This window comes from Dromiciops gliroides, chromosome 4 (assembly GCF_019393635.1).
Source record: "Dromiciops gliroides isolate mDroGli1 chromosome 4, mDroGli1.pri, whole genome shotgun sequence".
In the NCBI taxonomy this organism is placed as follows: domain Eukaryota; kingdom Metazoa; phylum Chordata; class Mammalia; order Microbiotheria; family Microbiotheriidae; genus Dromiciops; species Dromiciops gliroides.
This window is the reverse complement of record NC_057864.1, coordinates 386,375,431-386,394,819: the sequence shown is the minus strand read 5'-3', so window position 1 is coordinate 386,394,819 and position 19,389 is coordinate 386,375,431. Positions and strand designations below refer to the sequence as shown.

At 37.0% G+C, this 19,389-nt stretch overlaps 1 protein-coding gene and 1 long non-coding RNA gene across 2 annotated transcripts in view; one reads left to right on the top strand and one right to left on the bottom strand.

The window, feature by feature from the left end:
• The window catches only part of LOC122752696, a 137,160-nt gene that overhangs the window by 107,864 nt on the left and 9,907 nt on the right, over positions 1-19,389 (top strand). The gene's annotated exons all lie outside the window — the stretch shown is intronic.
• Positions 16,854-19,389, bottom strand: part of ADGB (androglobin) — a 167,417-nt gene continuing 164,881 nt past the window's right edge. The window contains exon 36 of the mRNA XM_043999579.1: positions 16,854-17,713. Within this exon, the coding sequence (XP_043855514.1) occupies positions 17,528-17,713 (186 nt within the window). The 3' untranslated portion in view covers positions 16,854-17,527. The remainder of the gene's footprint in view (positions 17,714-19,389) is intronic.

The following is a 19,389-nucleotide window of genomic DNA, read 5'->3' as shown; positions in this document are numbered from 1 at the left end:
CATATAGTATAAGTATAAATGCTTTTTCCCTACTCTTCTATCCTCACTGCTTGTGTTTCTATCATTACCTCTTCTTGGATTTTTCCACCTCCCTCTTCTGACTCACTCAATTCAGGCAGCTCCACATAAGAAAATCCTAGCAATTCTATATGGAACACACCCAATGCTACCTCTTTTGTGATGCTTTTTCCTGATCTCCCTGGCTAAAAGCATTCTCTTCCTTCTAAAGCACTTAGTTTATACAGCTTATGTGCTATTTATAAATACTGCCCTGGATTCTAGTTATTTATGCATCTGTCTTTATCTCCCATACTACATTATAAATAAACTTCTAGAGGGGAGAGGCCATGGTGTACCTCTTTCTGTTCCTCTGGCATCTTGTGCATAGTAAGAATCTAATTAGTGTTTGTTGAATGAATAATATATTTGTGTTTTTATGCTGAGTTAGAGGTTGTCTAGTCCCAATCCCCACCCCCAACCTTTTGCCATTTAACCCACTTAAACATGATAGTGTATATATCTATAAACATCAACACCTGTCATCAAGAAAGGTAAGATTCCATCCATCCTATAAGCTTCCCATCCCTCCATGCTCCATCTCCTTCCATTAGGGTGAGGACATGAGAATTCCTTCACTCCCATCTCAAATACATCAGAGCTTGAAGTGTGAGGTCAGTACATCTCTCTGAGTACTTTACAATCCTCAGAGCTTAATAAGGGCTCTCTTGCCCTCTGGGATGTCCTTTCTAAATAAGAATTTGTTTCATTTGTTTCACCCTCTTCCCCTCTAAGATTTCAGTCAAAAGAACACAGGCAAAAGCGTGGAATCCCTAGGAAACTTTAGGCCTGGTCTGAGTCATCTTGCTATATGAAGTGAAAGAAGCTTTGTGCTTCTCTTATTTATGGGCTTTCCTTGTGTTGCTTGGGTTAAATCCTGCCTTCAGGCTTAACTCCAGTACTAGAGCCCTCTCCAGTCTTGCAAAAATCTTAGGTCTTTAGGAGAAGAGGGCACAAGATAAAATCTAGGCTAATTTCTTCAGTTACAAGGAACATCAACTATTATTTTTCCCATCTTTAGAAACTGACTTCTTCCCCTAAGGTTTTAAAATAATAGAAGGGATCAGAAAGGAAGACAGGTATTTTTTCATAACTGAACTGAAAATATGATATATATTAAATACTATATACAGTGTCACATGTTATACATATGTAATATATTAAATATATAAGAAATTATCTAAATATGATGTTTGTGTTAAATATTATATTCATATACTATATATGTATATGTAATAATTCTATATTTAGAATACCATTCTATATTTATAATATATGCATAAAATTGATGTCTAAATATATAACATCTAAATAATTATATCTATATAATTTATAGGATAATATATTCTATATATAAAATATTTGAATATATATCATACATTTCAGTTCAGTTATCAACAAATGTCTATGCTCCTATCTGATCCTTTCCATTTTATAAATATATATGTATGTATATACATTTCTATGCATATTATATGTGTGCATATGTATGTGTATACACACATTTTATATAGATATTGTATACATTATATGATACATATAATACCTTACATAACACACATATATAGATGTCTATCTATCATCTATCTATCTATATACATCATACATACGCACATACATACACTCTTTCAGGACAGGAGATCAGGAAAATGAGAATATAATTTAAAGGAAAGCAAAGCCCTACATATCTGGTATCTCATATATTCCCCCAAATTAATTTTCTATCTGATCACTAAAACCAATTCAGGAGGGGACTGATTTTTCTTTCTTTCTTTTTTTTTTTTTTTTGCAGGGCTATGGGGGTTAAGTGATTTGCCCAGGGTCACACAGCTAGTAAGTGTCAAGTCCCTGAGGCCGAATTTGAACTCAGGAACTCCTGAATCCAGGGCCGGTGCTTTATCCACTGTGCCACCTAGCCACCCCTGGGGACTGATTTTTCTAATGATCTGTCTCTAAGAAGGGACCAGACATTTAGTCTGAAACTTCTCTAAGGAAAAACTCAGGCAAGCCCATCTCAGAGCACAGCCATACGCTGGATGCTCTGTGCTCAGGGAGCTGACATTAGGCAGGAGCTGATCAAGCAGAAGAACAACTGTGTCGCTTCTGGGATTTCCTTTTCTGTAAAATGAGAATCCCTGAATGAGTCTCTGTCCCCTCCTCTGAGGAAAGAAGTCCGTTCAACCCAGATGTCAATTCCTTTTCCTGACTCAGGACTATGTCAGCATCCAGAGAAGGCATCGGTCTCTATCTTTTCACCAGGGATTCAGGACTTCCAGACTTCTGTTGCATAAGTCCCAAGCCGGGTCTCTGCAGGCAAAGGTTTCAGGTGAAGATACCGAACAACGAAGCTTAGACTCCCCCTGCTGGAGCAATATGAGAAAGAACATTTCCTCTGGCATCTGTCTGTTTTCTCTACAAAGGTGAATGAGCTTTAAGCTGAGAAGGATAGAGCAAACCTGATTAGGTCAATGGCTGGTTAAGTGAAGTAAAAGATTAAATCAAATCCTAAGATGAATGAGAACATGCTAAGAATGAGTTTGTCACAAAACGCAGATGAACAAGCAACATGGAATGAGAGGGTTTTGTTGTTTGCTTGTGTCCAACTTTTCAACACCCCATTTGGGTTTGTTAATTTTTCTTGGTAAAGATACTGAAGTGTCTGCCATTTCCTTCTCCAGCTCATTTTATAGATGAGGCAAATAAGGTCAAATGACTTGCCCAGGATCACACAGTTTTTAAGTGTCTGAGGCCAGATTTGAACTTAGGAAGAGTCTTCCTGATTCCAGGCCTGGTACGCTACCCACTGCAGCACCTAGTTGCTCTGGAATGAGAGCCAGAAGGGACCTTAGATTTTATTTTTCATTTTTTTACCTTAGATTTTAGATTGGACATTTTGTCCATCCCCCTCATTTTAGAGAAGAGGAAACTGAGTCACAGAGAAACTTAAAGGTAATTGGTAAAGCTAGGTAGGATTGGAATCTAGATCCCATAACTCCAAAACAGGTGCTTTTTCCACTGTACCACACTGCCTCCCTAACTACATTCTACACTGGTTATACCTTCACATGAAACTCCACCCCACCCCCACAGTAAAAGGAGACCCTTTTACTACCCTTACTCATTAACCTTTCCTCAACTGAAATCCCCCTGATTAAAATTTCCCACCCAATCAAGGTTATTGGCCCCAAGTCATTATCCCTCTGTTCTCAAGGAATTTAGTACCTGACTCAACTCTCTTTTCTTCCCCACCTCTTGACTTTATACTAGAGGATTTCAACGTCTCTACTTACTCGTTCTCAGATGCCCTAATCTCTTTCTTCCTTAATCCCCTCTAATCTCATGACCTAATCATCCAATCCCCCCAGCCTAGCAGGCAAAATGATAGTCATTCAGTGAATCTCATCATTGCCCACAAGGATTCCACATTCTTCAACAAAAATTCTAACACTGGGGGCCACTAGGTGGTGCAGTGGATAAAGCGCTGGCCCTGGATTCAGGAGGACTTGAGTTCAAATCTGAGCTCAGAAACTTGACACTTGCTAGCTGTGTGACTCCCCCCCCCCAAATTCTGACATTGATGATCATAACTTCATCCACGTCCAACTCTCTCTATGCTTCACCCTTTCTTTCCTCCCCAATTCCTGCATACTGGATGATTTCAACATACATGTTGATGTGCTCACCTCCTAATCCTTCAGTCTCCTTAAATCCTTTCACGACTACAGCCACATAGAGACATGATCTCACATAGCATCTCCCCATTACCCACAAGTACTCTGCCTCTTTAATATAAAATTCTAACAACTATGTCTGACCATAAACTACTAACATTTCATCTCTTTCTATTACTCACCCCTCCTAAACCTATCCTTCAGCCCCCAATCTTTCTAGCTGTCAATAATTTCTCAGGCTATTAACCTGTGCTGACTTCACTTGCCTCTCTTTTCAGTCTTATTTCGCTAGTTAACCAATTTAACTCCATTATTTTCCTATATTCTCAAATTCTCCAACTGTTGTCCTATTCCTACCTATCTCTTGCCAAACCTCATCCCTACATTACCCCTATTTTTCACCTCCTCTGTTGCTTATTACATAGTGTGGAAATGGAAGAAGTCATACAGTTTTGCTTAATTGGTTACACTATAAATTCATGTTATCTAACTTCAACTGGGCCCTCCTTCACTGTAGGAAAGCAATCTTTCATTTCTCCCTAATTAATTCTCTGTTCCACTCCTGAAAAAACAATTCCAAACTTTCTCTTCTCTTCTCTTCTCATGCCTCCCATACCTCCCCTTTTCACCTTCCTCTCATTTAAGGACCTCAACTCTTTCTTTACTGAAAAGAGAAGTGTTGCTTTGAGCTCCTTCTTCTCCCCTTTTCTTCATTATCTTCTTGCTGCTCTCCTTTCTAGATTTTCATGATATTGCTCTCTCCTGGTTCAACTCTTACTTGTCTGACCACTCCTTTTCTGGCTCATCATCCATATCACACTCCTTAAGGGCCTCTGGGTGTTTCTCTCTCTTGTGCCCTCTCTGTATTGTCTCTTGATGACGCCATACATTCTCATGGGTTAAATTATAATTGCTATTCAGGGGACTCACATATCTTTATATCCATTCTCAATCTCTTTGCTTAGCTTCAGTTTCAAATCACCAATTACCTATTGGACATATCAAGGAGGATGCCTCAGAAACACCTCAAACTTGACATGACCAAGATAGAATTTATTATATTTTCTTTCCCTTTAGAAACTTCCCTATATCTATCAAAGGCACCACCATAACTTCAGCATTATCCATAATGCCTCATTCTCTTTCACCCCACATAAACATAAAATCAGTTGGGAAATGTTGGTACTTCTTCCATAATTTTTCTTGTATGTGATCCCTTTCTTTCTATTCATAGTTATCTCCTTACTTCAGGCCCTGATCACCTTTCGCCTAGATTACTGCAACAAATTCCTAATTAACTTAGCTTCTTCAAGTCTTTTCCCATTCTGGTTAATCCTACACATTACTGCCAAATTTTCAGTAAGCATAGATCTGATCATGCCACTGCCTGATGTAGTAGCAGTCTAGTAGGCCTGGGCTCAGTTAGGAATAGTCTGACCCTTAGGGGGACACTCTGACCATGGAGAAATATGGTTGATCAACTTGCTGGGGTTAGTTAGAGATGACTCTTTCTTTGGAGAAGCAAAGTAGTTAATTAACCAGATAGTGGTTAGTCAAATAGATAACAAAGCAGACATGTCACAGACACCAAGACAGCTGGGCACCTGGAAATTTGTAGCATGAGCTTAGTTGGGAGTCAGTCATGTTTGCTATGAGATTAGGACCAGGTAGTGATAATAATCTCAAGTTAGGAATGTGGAATTTTTATTATTCATGTATCCCACTCCCCAAACCACTGTAACTTTTCAGTCCTAAATCTCTCCCCCACCTCCTTCTCTCCTCTATAAAACTATCATCGTCTCCTTTGTTTGGGGAGTTGAAGTTTAGACTTCTCCCAGTCATACCTCTATGTGCTGACTGATTGAGGAACATGGCTCATGTTGAAGTTGAGACTTCTTCTCCTGGTCATATCTCTGTGTGCTGAATAATAAAAACTTTTACTTAAATTTTGATTAGATTGTGTGTGTGAATAATTATTTGGAAGAGGGATATTTTCAGTACCAATTTAGTGGTGACACTGACTTAATAAAATCCAATGATTCTCTATTTCTTCTCAGAAAAAAAATGCTCTTTTAAGCTTTTAAATCCCTTCACAATTTGACCCCAACCTATATTGGGCATTAGTCCACATCCACTGTCCACTCTGTGATACATTCAACATGGTCTTCTCTCTTTTTAACACATGGCAGTCCATCTTGCATTCCTATAACTTTGCATTGCCTAGCTCCCCTGCCTGGAATGCACTCCCTCCTTACTGTTAAGGGCTAAAATTCTAGCTAGTCTGTCTAAAATATCTAATGAGTGGCCGCCAATAAATTATAAGCTTTAGCAAGAGTTGGGCTTTTAAGCATTTATTAAGGAGAATAAGAATTTGGTAAAGAGAGAGAGAAAGGCCTACATTCATCTATCTATTAAAGGGAGAGCACATTTCTAGCTCCCTTCTCTACCAGAGGCCTCAGGAAAGAGACCCAGTCAGAGCACCAGGCTCCCTGCTTCTTCTTCCCACAAGCAGACATCACTTCCTGACGCCAAAGAAAAGACTCCTGGTCTTACCCTCAAAGACCTTCACTTCATGGTGGAGCTTTTCTACAGTAAGTCTCCAGCAGGTGGCATCATTCCAATCGTTACATTACCCCCTGCCTTACAGAATTTCCTTTTCCCTTTAAGATGTGAGTCTAGTGTCACCTTCTACATGAAATCACTCCTGATTCTCCCAGTTGCCAGGGCACCCCCACTCAAGCTACATTGTATTTAACTGCTTTGTATTGATTCTCTTTTTAAAAATTCTCAATATACTGATATATGAACTTAATGTCTCTCCTATTAGAATTCAAGTTCCATGTTTTATTTTTGTATCCTTAGCACATATTACAGTGCCAGGTACACAAGTGGGCATTTAATAAATGCTTGTTGACTTGACTTGGCATGTAGTTGGCATATGATAAATGCTTATTGATTAAATAATTGATTCCAGCTGACTGTAGATATACTTATGGAGCTGCTGTCAATAATCTTTGAGGAATCATACGGCAGGATTGGGAGACAGTAAATTTTCACTGCACTGAGAACATTTGCCTACAGAGATGTTTCAAACTATAGGTCAGTGAGCTTGATGTTAACTCTTAGAAAACTTCTCAGACAGACTATTATAGGTTAGTGAGCACCCAAGAGGAAAAAGGGTATCATGATGAGTCAGTATGAGTTCACAAAAAACAAGTTATGACTCATCATGACTTCCTTTTCTAACAATTACTAGATTGTTAGATCAAGGGAAAGCCATAGGCATATTTTGTCTGGATTTCAGCCAGATGTTTGACAAGATGTCTCATGATATCTTTGTGGACAAAATAAAGAAATGTTGTCCACATGATAATATGATTAGATGGATGAAGAAATGGTTAAAAGATCAGATCCAAATAGGTCAATAACACCCCCGGAGAGAGGTCTCTGATAAAGTGCTACAGAATGTACTGTTCTTGGTCTTATGCTGTTCAAAATCTTAATCAATGACTTGACAAGATGGCTTACTTATTAAATGTCTAGGCTGAAAGGCTGCTAGAAATATATAACGTAGTAGATGATAGAACTGGGATCCAAAATGATCCCTATATGCTACAATGATAGATCAATTCAAGACATTTAGCAGGAATTCAAGTAAAAGCTTTATTTAGGTTCAAAAACCAACTCCAAAAGGATAAACTAGAGGATACTAGCTTCCTTACAGTCTCAGCTAAAAATCCTTCTGCAAGAAGACTTTACTGGTCGTCCTTAGAACCTTCCCTCTGAAATCATCCAAAATTTATCCTGTATATGGCTTGTTTATACATAGCTATCTGCATGTTGTCTCTTACCCTCCCCTATGCTCAACCCTTAGATTGTGAGTTCCTTGAGGGCAGGGGCTGTTTTTGCATTTCTTTGCACCTCCATCATTTAGGACAGTACCTGGCATCTTATAGGCACTTAATAAATGCATGTTAACTTGTTTTGACTTGAAATAACCACAGAGCAATTTGTGGGTAAACAAACTGTGGGTTTTAGTAGACTACATACTCAATCGGAATTAACGTGTCATGTGGCAGCCAAAAAAGCTAATTTGGTCCCATGCTACATTAATGAAAGTGTGGTAGAGTGACCATAAAAAGAGAAATATTATCTTACTTGATCCTCACAACAACCCTGGGAGATACATGCTATTATTATCCCTATTAAAGAGACTAAGTGACCTACCCAGGGCCACAAAGTATCTGAGGCAGGATTTGAACTTACATCTTCCTGACTTCAGGTCCAATGCTATTTCATACTCCAGTTCTAGCACTGGAACCTAGTAATGTGAAAGTGTTACTATTAGCCATGTTACGTCCTGTCTCTATGGGAGAACTTTTTTAAAACAAAGGTTGTATGTGTGTGAATGTGTACATGCATTGGACAGGCATTTAAAATCAATAAAGATTTAGGTCTAGAAGTGAATGGAAGAAAGAGCTGGGTAGATCACATTTTGGAAATTGAACAGTACTTTTAGTGATCCCAAGTAATTCTCCTTACTCATATATACACATACACACATTTTAAGACCAATGCTTTTACAATGATGATATGACTTGATTCTAGACCATCATAATCTCTGAGGAATCAGAATTACAAGTGACTCAAAGCATAATTAGAAAGACACATGGAGGACATAAGTAAGTCATATTCTATTACCAAAAATGACATGCAATCAAGAAGCCCTATAAAGGATATCATCCTGCAAATGTGTGATCATCTGAGGAATTGAGCTGGTGATATAGCGAAAGTGAAGGATAACAGATGGATAGCCTGAGTGCTAAAACTGGTGTGCATCAAATCTTTAAAGACCTAGAGGCAGCTCTCCAGTGCATTGAGCAAACCCTCTGATTTACCTATGGAAAAGAACAAGAGTTTCATGCAGGCATGGATGGGTTGCTTTCTACATGGATTGAGTACACATATCAACAAGATCACAAATATTTTGAATCATTGAAGAAATAGTCAAAGGGAATGGAATTTATTTAAGAAGAGCTAGACAAATTGTGCCACGTGAATGTAACAGAATGACTGTGCCATGAGAAACACTGAAATTGAAGGGTCCTTAGAAGCATGAGGAGAGTAAGATAAAATGAGGCAGAGTAAAATAAGCAGAACCAGGAAGATATTGTATCCAGTGACTGCTTGAACCCAAATCTCTGGCTTGAAGACCAGTACTCTACCCATCGTACCACACCACCTCTCCCTTTAGAGACTAATTCAAGTGTCACTTCTGATACGAGGTGGCTATAGGATTGTGAGCAAATAACTTTTCAGTGCCCTAGGCGATTCTCTAAGACTGTAAGTTAAAGAGGAGATTGTTAAGGGCTAAAATTCTAGCTAAACTGTCTAAAATATCTAATGAGTGGTCGCCAATAAATTATAAGCTTTAGCAAGAGTTAGACTTTTAGGCATTTATTAAGGAGAATAAGAATTTGGTAAAGAGAGAGAGAAAGGCCTACATTCATCTATCTATTAAAGGGAGAGCACATTTCTAGCCCCCGCTCTCCACCAGTGTCCTCAGGAAAGAGAGTCAGAGCAAGTGCCAGTCTCTTCCTTCCTCCTCCCACTAGCCCGCGTCACTTCCTGACGCCAAAGAAAAGACTCCTGGTCTTGCCCTCAAAGACCTTCGCTTCATGTGTGGAACTCTTCTACTGTAAGTCTCCAGCAGGTGGCGTCATTCTAATCATTACAAGATGACCTGCAATGGTAGAAAGATTTTCCTCACTGAACTTCCTAATACCAGTGAAATTGCAGCTCTAGTCCCCGTCCCCTATCCCTAAACCCAATACCTACCACTTTTTGAAATACTTTCTATCCTCCCCTCTGGCTACTGAGTTTGCAGGCTTTCCAAGTAAAATTCTGCCACCTATGGAAGACTTCCTTAACCCTTCCACTCTTTTAATTATTTCTATTTATCTTGTAGATAGCTTGCTTTGTATGTATTTCTTTGCATGTCCCCACATCCTTTAGATTATAGACTCCTGGAGGGCATGGACTTTTTCTATGCACATTACTTAGCACAGCTCCTGGTACATAGTAGGCACTTAATAAATGTTTATTGAACTGAATTACACAATACAGAAATCAAGTTCATATAAAATCAAAATGATATTCATTGGTTTTTTTCTAGTAAAGTTAATTGGGAAATAAATACATTTTTGAGGTTATAGAGTCTTTTCAGTCATGCCTGACTCTCTGTGATCCCATTTTGGGTTTTCTTTGCAAAGATACTGGAGTGGTTGCCATTTACTTCTTCAGCTCATTTTATAGATGAGGAAACTGAAGCAAACAGGGTTAAGTGTCTTACCCAGGGTCACACAGCTAGTAAGTGTCTGAGGCCAGATTTGAGCTCAGGCCCTTCTGATTCTAGGACCATTGAAGCGCCTAGCTGTCCTTAGCAATTACATATATAAACATATAATGCCTGCAATGGGAAAATCAGTGTCATGACATCTTCTCCTTATGTTGCTCTTATAAACTCTAACCTTGTGTTTGCTTGAATTAAGAACCTGTTTTCATTAGCTTTTAAAACCTTCATTAAATGATGATATAAATTTCTATGGAATTTAATGTAGAAAAAAATTTATTAAGTACCTACGATATGCAGAACAGATACAGAGTTTAACCAAGATATAGTCCCTGTCCTAGGACATCTTACTTTCATACCTCTTTTATTTCATAGCAGGATCACTGGTTCAGAAAATATTTTTGACTTCTTTTTTTTTTTCCTTTAGTGAGGCAATTAGGGTTAAGTGACTTGCCCAGGGTCACACAGCTAGTAAGTGTTAAGTGTCTGAGACTGGATTTGAACTCAGGTCCTCCTGACTCCAGGGCCGGTGTTCTATCCACTGCGCCACCTTAGGGGCCACTAAGGGGCCGGGTTGAATTTAAATGAGAAACTTCACACTCTAAGAAAAGTTCAAAAGAGAGAGGAAAAAAAAACTTAAAACAAACAAACCTGGAGACATAAAATCAAAATGGCTATATGGTAGTCTGAGCTGCTTAGAATAAATTCTTCCCTTCATTGCCATGAATACATTATACTTGGATAATTTGACTGGAAATGCACTGAATACCCAATTTCATTGAACTGGCTATATGTTTCTGAAGCTCTGTTAGCACATACAAAGAAAAGTGTGTTTGCCTGAGGGAACTGGGAATATTCTATTCCCCAAAGTATTGTTGGCTGCCTGAGTTGTATCTTTTACCCTAGAATGCAGGACAAAATAGACCTTTTCATCCTAAATTGTCATAATCTTTAATGTTGCTTAGAAGGTCCTTTTGGTTTCTTCACCAATGACACAAATAGCTGTCCCTTGAGAATCCCTACTTTTGTCTCTTCTTGTTTTCTTTTTTTCCCTTTGGAGGGAAGCTATCACAAGAATGGAAATTTCAATTATGTGGATGGCTAATGGATACTATTAACTTGGATACTAATAACATGGATACTATTCCACTTGAGTCAAAGCTAGAAAGTATAAAATTCAGGAAAATTCATTCTCATAATTTTCTATCCATTTTTCTTCACAGAATAGGAAAGGAAGTAAGCATATGATGGAGAGTGACAGGCTAGAGTTATGAAAAGAGCTAGATAATCTATGCCTCATCTAAGTATAATGACTGAATACACATTTTTTTTTTTCAGTATAGGAAATTCCCTTACGCAATGCAGAAAGATTAAGTGAATTGGTTCTTAACAAGTCACACAGCCAATAAGTTTGAGGAACAAGACTTGAACCCAAATCTTCCTGTTCCCAATCCCAGTGCTCTACATACTACTTTGCATTACTTCTTATAGCTGATCCAGCTAGGAAGAAACACTGAACTGAGTCTTGAATTTACATTATGTCTCACCCTGAAGGTCTCAAAGGACAAACAGGCAAACTGCCTTTATTTTCATTCCCTTAAAATCATCTTCTCTTCCAACCATGTGTGCTTCCCATCCTGGGATGGTGAGATAAGGAGAAAGGGATGTGGGTGTAAGAGAGAGAGGAGGGAAAGCTATAAAGCCAATGATAAATGTGTTCCATGAATACAGTCTATTCCATTTCATTGGAATTTGGCCAGATTCTCCTCTAAGTTGTTCCCCTAAGAAAAAAAATGTAGTTAATTAATAGTCTCTTGATAACTTGAGCATATTCACATTCAGAAATAAGTCCTACTTTCCCTATTCTCTTGTTCCTTAAAGATGATGAGCTATTTCAGAGACTTTATATTGTAAGCAATTGTCAGTAACCCCTTAGTCTCAGCATCTAAAACCTTGGATTTAGTTCACATCACAACAGACCTTCAAATATAAAACTAAGGCATTTTGTAAATGACTTATCTCCAGTTTGCATAATACACAAAATTCTAGACAAATTAAAGTATGAGAGATAGTAATATACAGTTGCAAATTATGAAGCTATTTGACTTTCTTCTTAAAAAATATAATCCTGGATTCAGGATGACCTGAGTTCAAATATGACCTCGGACACTTGACACTTACTAGTTGTGTGATCCTGGGCAAGTCACTTAACCCTCATTTCCCCGCAAAAAAACAAAAACAAAAACAAAAACAAAAAATATATAATCACTGCCCTAATTTCAAGTAGTTAGTGCTACCACTCAACGAGCTTGTATGGGATGACAGATGGGGCAATGCTGAAAAGCTACAAAATTTCGAGAACAATTAATGTTTACTGTGAGCTATTTAGTGGAAAACTAATTAATCTCAATGGTTGCACCATCTTCGTCTAATTTAATATTTATTGAGCATTCTCCTATTCATGGCCTCAAAGCCTGTTTCTGGATTTATGCAAACGTCTGTAATTCTATTTTATAAAATCACTGAATCTCAGAATTTGGAAAGGACCTTAAAGATGACTTTTTATTGCTTAATGTAGTAATCTTGTCTATATAATCCTGACAAGTAGTCATCCAGTCTCTGCCTAAACAGTTCTAGTGAACAAAAAATCATGATGTGGCCCATTCATTTCAAAATAGCTCTAATTGTTAAAGGTGTCTTCTTGTAGTGAGTGAAAATTGCTCTGTCCCTAGACCTACTTCTGCTGTCTTGAACTATTAAGATTAAGTCAAATCCCTCTTTCCTATGGCAGCCCTTCAAACATCTGAAGGTAGAGATGATGTCTCTTAAAACACTGAACACAGTATTCTAGATGGGGATCTAACTGATGCTGAATACAATGAGGTTTATTTCCTTATTTGATTTGGACATTTCAGGTCTATTCATGTGGTCACTACTGAACCCTGGCTGCCCCCTATACTAGAGTTTTTGTAGTGAGAATGGTAATGATAGGATGGAATGCAAGAGCTACTTCCCTTCCAAAATGTGGAACATTTTAATGCTATATTTTCTTAGATGAACAAAATCAAGACACCGTGGTGTCCAATTGAACCCAAAACTCATTATTAAGCCCATGCAGTGGGTAAGGTTTGGGGGTAAACATGGATATGTCTATGGGGACATTTCCCTTTAGAGTCTAAAATTCTAAGGGTAAAAAGACATACACCCAAGTAATGATGGAAGGATGGAAGGATGGATGCATGATACATGCATGATGTTTTCAAAATGAATCTGGAATTAAGTTTGGGACTACTTTGAGATATTGGCTACCATCTACTATACATGAATCATTCTTATGACTTTGCAGCGTCTGCCATTATCTCATTAGCTTTTGTATACCAAACACTGAAGTAAGCAAAAGTAGATGCTAAAGTGTAAGAAAACTTATATTTGTGCAGGGCTGAACAAAAATCCTAAAATCACTCAAAGGGAGATTCTGGCATAGGTAATGTCTCCTAAATCAGCTAGCATACTTCTGGTTGACAATAGAGCTTTAACAGTTTTTTGTAAGAGAAGAGGTGTGTGGGCAAGATCCCAACTTTGATAATTACACTGATTATCCAAATTCCCTTGCCAGGTTAAATTACAGTTTTCCTCTCTATTTTCAACATCTAAGTAGTAGAACAATACTGCTAGGCAGTCGTAGACAGATGCCATGTTGTTCCCCACTTCTGCTTGGGTGGGAGGCTCATTCTAGCCCATGATCTCCCCCAGACAACAATAATGCAAAAGCCTCTAAACCCCAGAAAAGGTGGAAGAGGCCAGGATGAGAAAGGCTTTAAAAATCCTAAAGAGAACAGTATACTGGATCCTGGTTAATGGAAAGCTACTGGAGTTTTTGAGTTGGGTGGATGGCATGGTCAGACCCATTGTTTAAGAAAATCACTTTGGCAGTTAAGAAGATGGAGAACAAGATGAAGAGAGCGTTTGGCCAGGACTCAGCACTTAACTTTTCAAGCCTTATTTCCTATTCTCATTCGACATTCCAGCCAAACTAGATAATGAACTATTCTCCAAGGTCCACATGCCATTTGCTACATTTGCACAAGTCATTTTCATCATACACCAACAATTCATTCCCATACTTAAGTCGAATTAAGATTTTCATCTTCTATCAGGTAAAACATCCTCTGTGATGATTTAACAAATTGTAAGCTGATCAACCAGTAAAAAGAAGTCTAATCAAGGCAAAAAAGGAAAAGCTTCCAGGGTCAGAACTTGGCAGCACTCTTTCCACTGAGTTTTTTTTTTTAATAAAGTATTTTATTTTTTTCCAGTTACATGTAAAGATAGTTCTCAACTTTTGTTTATACAAGCTTTCCAATTTCAGATTTTTCTCCCTCCCTGCCCTCCCTCCCCCCTCCCCTAGACAGCAGGTAATCTGATATAGGTGTATCATTGGTGCAGAATGGACAATCAATAAACCAGTTATTACCTATATTCTAGTCATTCTTAATTTTGAACTTTACATGAATTTAATCTAGCAACAGAGAGAAAGAGAACCAGGGTTCTATTCTTTATTTTTAGAGATACCATGGACAGGATGTATAACCTTGAGCAAGGCACCTACCCTCCACAGGCCTCAGCTTCATCATTTTCAAAAGGGGAGTAATAATTTTACACTCCATTTTGAAAGGTTCTTATGGAGATCAAGTGAAATAATGACTGTGAAAATGCCCTGTAAATGAAGAGCATTATATAAAATTTTAAATGATTGTGATTGTTAATAATCACATATCTTAAGACATCAAAATCATTTACTAATCTGAAAGCTCCTTTTAACAGTTAAGCCAACATCTCAATAATACATTTTATGACTAAGAAGATGGAATTTGAACTTAGAACCAAGAGTAAGATTTATGAATTCTAATCATGTATTTAGTTTTCTGATGACTTATTTTGGTTTCTAGTAATTTTTTGGGCGGGGCAATGAGGGTTAAGTGACTTGTTCAGGGTCACACACAGCTACTAAGTATCGTGTTTGAGGTTGGATTTGAACCCAGGTCCTTCTAAATCCAGGGCTAGTGCTTTATCCACTGTGCCACCTAGCTGCCTGTTTTCTAGTAATTTTTGTGAATGATTTGGGGGTTCTAATCAAAGTTTCAAAAAATTAGCTCAGGTTCCATGAAAACCAGAAATACATGACTTTATCATCTCATTCATTATCCACTATCCATTCTGCAAATTAATAAAAGGCTTTTTCTTTTTACTTTTGGAATTCATGAACAGAAAATTAGCAGTTTTGATAAGGGAACCAAAGAACTTTTTTTTTTTGTAGGGCAATGAGGGTTAAGTGACTTGCCCAGAGTCACACAGCTAGGAAGTGTCAAGTCTCTGAGGCCAGATTTGAACTTAGGTCCTCCTGAACCCAGGGCTGGTGCTCTATCCACTGTGCCACCTAGCTGCCCCCCTCCCATTTTTTAAAAAATTTGGTAAGAGAGCTGTTGGCTAGTCCTTGTTAGACAGATGGAGAAGTGTTTATATAATTAAGCTCAACGAATCTCTTTGACAATGAATAGATTTGAGTTTTAAAAAACTAACCTGTAATTAAACTTAAAGGGAGATATAGCTGGTGAAACCGAGTTTGTTATATATGTTAACTTCCAGAAGATAGCATATTGTGTGGTATAATGCTGCAATCTGTGACCAGAGCAAAAAAGTGAAAAAAAGAGGAAATGTTTATCCTTAGGCTCCTAAGCATGTAAAAAGTCTCAATATGTAATATATTTATTCGATGAAAACACACCTGTGGTTGGAAGCAGTTTAACTAAAATGAAGACGAATGAGTCTGTCTTCGGAGTGAGTAGTCAATTTTGAAGCTACATATTGAAATTATGCTTTTTAGTGTCATCTGGTTTAAATGTGAAGAAACAGATGTAGGCCATTAAAATCTTTACCAGTATAAATATAGATATTGGGTATAGACAAATTTACCTTTTCCAGAAGCTAGATTGCTGCACCAGTTTTTCCACATGTCATTCAAACCTTTGTGGCATTATTTGCTGTAGAGATGAAAAACTAAATAAATTCAACTCTCTGAAACTGGCTGGACAAAAAGGATGAATCCTTGATTGAATCATGAAGCTAGACATTTTTTCTTGAGCTCGCCAAACATTTAACCTTGTGTGAACATTTTGGATTTTTTCTATATATACATATGAGTGTGTGTGTGTGTGTGTGTAGACTTATTATCTCCCAATAGAACACATGATCCTTGAGGGCAGGGGCTATTATTTCATGTTTGTCCTAGAACTCCATTATCTAGTTCAGTGCCTGTTATATCATAAGCACTTAAGAAATGCTTATTGATTGACTAATTGTGTTCAATACAGAAGACCAGTCAGTTTGTTTTCTGTAAATATTATATAACAGAGGAATAGATTTGGATGTCCGAAAACCTGTTTCATATGAACATTTGTGCCAGTAAAGATCCAACAGCTAATTAATTTAGTTACATGATTCATCTAAGCTAGCAATAAATGCTTCAAAACAATCCCAAGAAGAAACAGAAATTTTTTTAATCAACAACAATAAAAGCAGACATGAAGGAGAAATAGTTTAGAAAATCGGCTTTTTTATAGTCGGCCATGTTGGAATAAGATATAAGCTTGCCTTGGAGTATTATCTGTCCTTAGAGGGGTTCATTAGTAAATCAATAAGAAGCTTGAATACACTTGAGAGAAAAAGAGAAATTGGCTTAGAAAGAAGCAAGAAATGTTGTAATACATAAACAGGTTTGAGACCATTGAAATAATGGTCTGTCAGGACTTTTTTTTTTTTTTGGTCAGGACATTTTTTAAGGTCTAGCTTTACAACAGGTCATACTAATGCTAATTTAAAACACTTAAAAAGGCAAGTTCTCATGTAAGGGTACAAATTCAAATAACTGATAGATGAAAAAGTCTGTATATAAGCCACTTAATATCCTACAGCTGATAGGTTTGGGGAAAACAACAACAAACTAGAGCAGGAGAAAAGATTCCATCATGTAGAAATAAGTATTGAATAATTTAATATCTTTAAGTGAAATGGGGATATCTAGACTTTTAAAAATAGGAGTTAGTTCATCATAGTTGTTGAAAATGTTCCAGTTCCTGGTTCTAACTGGGATTTTTTTCTAAAAAGAACGACAGACATCTTAGATTAGGGGAGATAATTTCTTTATAATACAAGTACTTTTGAGGATAGCTTAATTTAAATTAGAACATCATATACATGTAAAGTTAAAATTAAGGTAAAAAAACAAAGTAAGATAAAAACTAGAAATGCTTAGGAAATTATGCAATAATATTTCTAAAACCATACTTTAAATTGATCTACCATTTTATCTCACAAATATATATATAACAATTGCTCATTAAAAATAGTTTTCTTTTCCTGAATAAGGGAAATGTTAGGCTTCCTACGGTCACTTTTTTTTCCCTCCTTTTCCTTTTTTTTTCTGATGGTCTGGGCTCTTCTTCTCCGGCTCTTGTTTAAGGGCTGCTTCTTCTGCTGCTAATGCCTCTAGTCGTTGGCGCTCCTCTTCCAGCAACCTCTCCCTATATTCTTCCCGGGGCAATAGAACCACATCCCGGGTCTCCAGTAAAGATGTCTGTTCCCCCCAGAAACCAAACCAAACAAGCAAACAAACAAAAACCATTAGTGAAATTGGCACCATAAAACAAATCCATTCACTTTTTTTCCTGATACACAAGGATTCAAATCAGAAATTGAGTTTTGCTTGGATAATACTTACTTATAAAACTATAATTTCCTAATTCTTTTAAAAGAATTTTTCCCCTTTTAGGAGCAGGTAATATAATAATGTTACTTACATAAGTTTTGTTTGCTTGTATTTCTTGACCAAATATGTGATTTATTGGTGTAGAAGGTTCCCAGTGAGGAGTTTCATCCACCAGTTTAGACCAGACATGCCTCCTCCTATATTGCTACAATGTATAGTTTTAATCACTAGGGAGCCAGGAGAGGAATCCAAGTGGTCCTGATCTGGCAGTGAGCTCTCTATCCACTACACCACACTGTCTCACATTCTTCAGTTTACATGTATCAGTAACAGGTCTACAACTCTTTTCTTCTACAAGAACACTAATTCCGCTAGGTCTTTAATTATAAACTCAAGCTATCCTGCTACAAAACTGAAGGAAGAATTATTGTGAAATATGCTGTTTTATAAGTTGACTAAACAAATAATAGATATCTTAATCAATTTTAATAAATGGGGGCACAGTAAGTTTTTCTCCACCACATGTGTAATGGGATAATATATATAAGAACCACCATTAAACTGTTGAGTTCCTTGAATGCAGGGATTATCTTTTACTCTTCATGTCCACATCAATTAGTACAGCACCTGCCACATTGTATGTGTTTAATAAATGTTACTGACTGAGAATGACGGTGGTATAAGCATACCAATCCTAAGGCTGTATAACCAAACTTGACCATAAAATTGTCAACAGTGGATAGGGTAGTAGTCTTGGAGTCTACCTGACTCCAAGACACTTAATAACTATGCTACTCTGGACAAGTCATTTAACCTCATTCAGCCTCAGTTTTGTTATATGGAAAATGGAGATAATGACATTATCTACCTCACAGGATTGTTGAAATGATCAAGTGAGTATATGTATGTGTGCATGTATGTATCTGTGTATATGTATGTATATATACACATAAACATGTATAATGCAATTATTATAACATAGTATTTATATTATATATCTAAAATAAGCCACGTATTTATATGTAATTTATATATTGTACATAAATATATACATTTATATATTATGTTCAAAATATATAAAATATAAAAATAGTTTTGCCATCTGTAAAATGGGAGTAATTGTGCCACCCACCTCATAGGGTTATTGAGATGATCAAGTGAGATAATGTATACTCTATGGTAATAAATTATTAATAACTATATAATAAGTTATATAAAATTATATTTTATACATTTATATCATATCATATTCCATATCACTTGATCACTTCAACACTCCTGTGGGAAAGGTTATATAATGATCCCCATTTTACAAATGACAAAACTGGTGCATGTATACACACATACATATACACATGTATATACATATATATCACCTTGCAAACTTCAAAGCACTAAAAAAATGGTAGCTATTATTATTATTATTGTTATCCTGGGAGGAAATATTTATTTATAAAATTATTCCCAAGGAACTAACTACCGTCTATGATGTTGTTTTCTTATATCCAATTAATGACATTAGGAGGGAGAGTATACCTTTATTA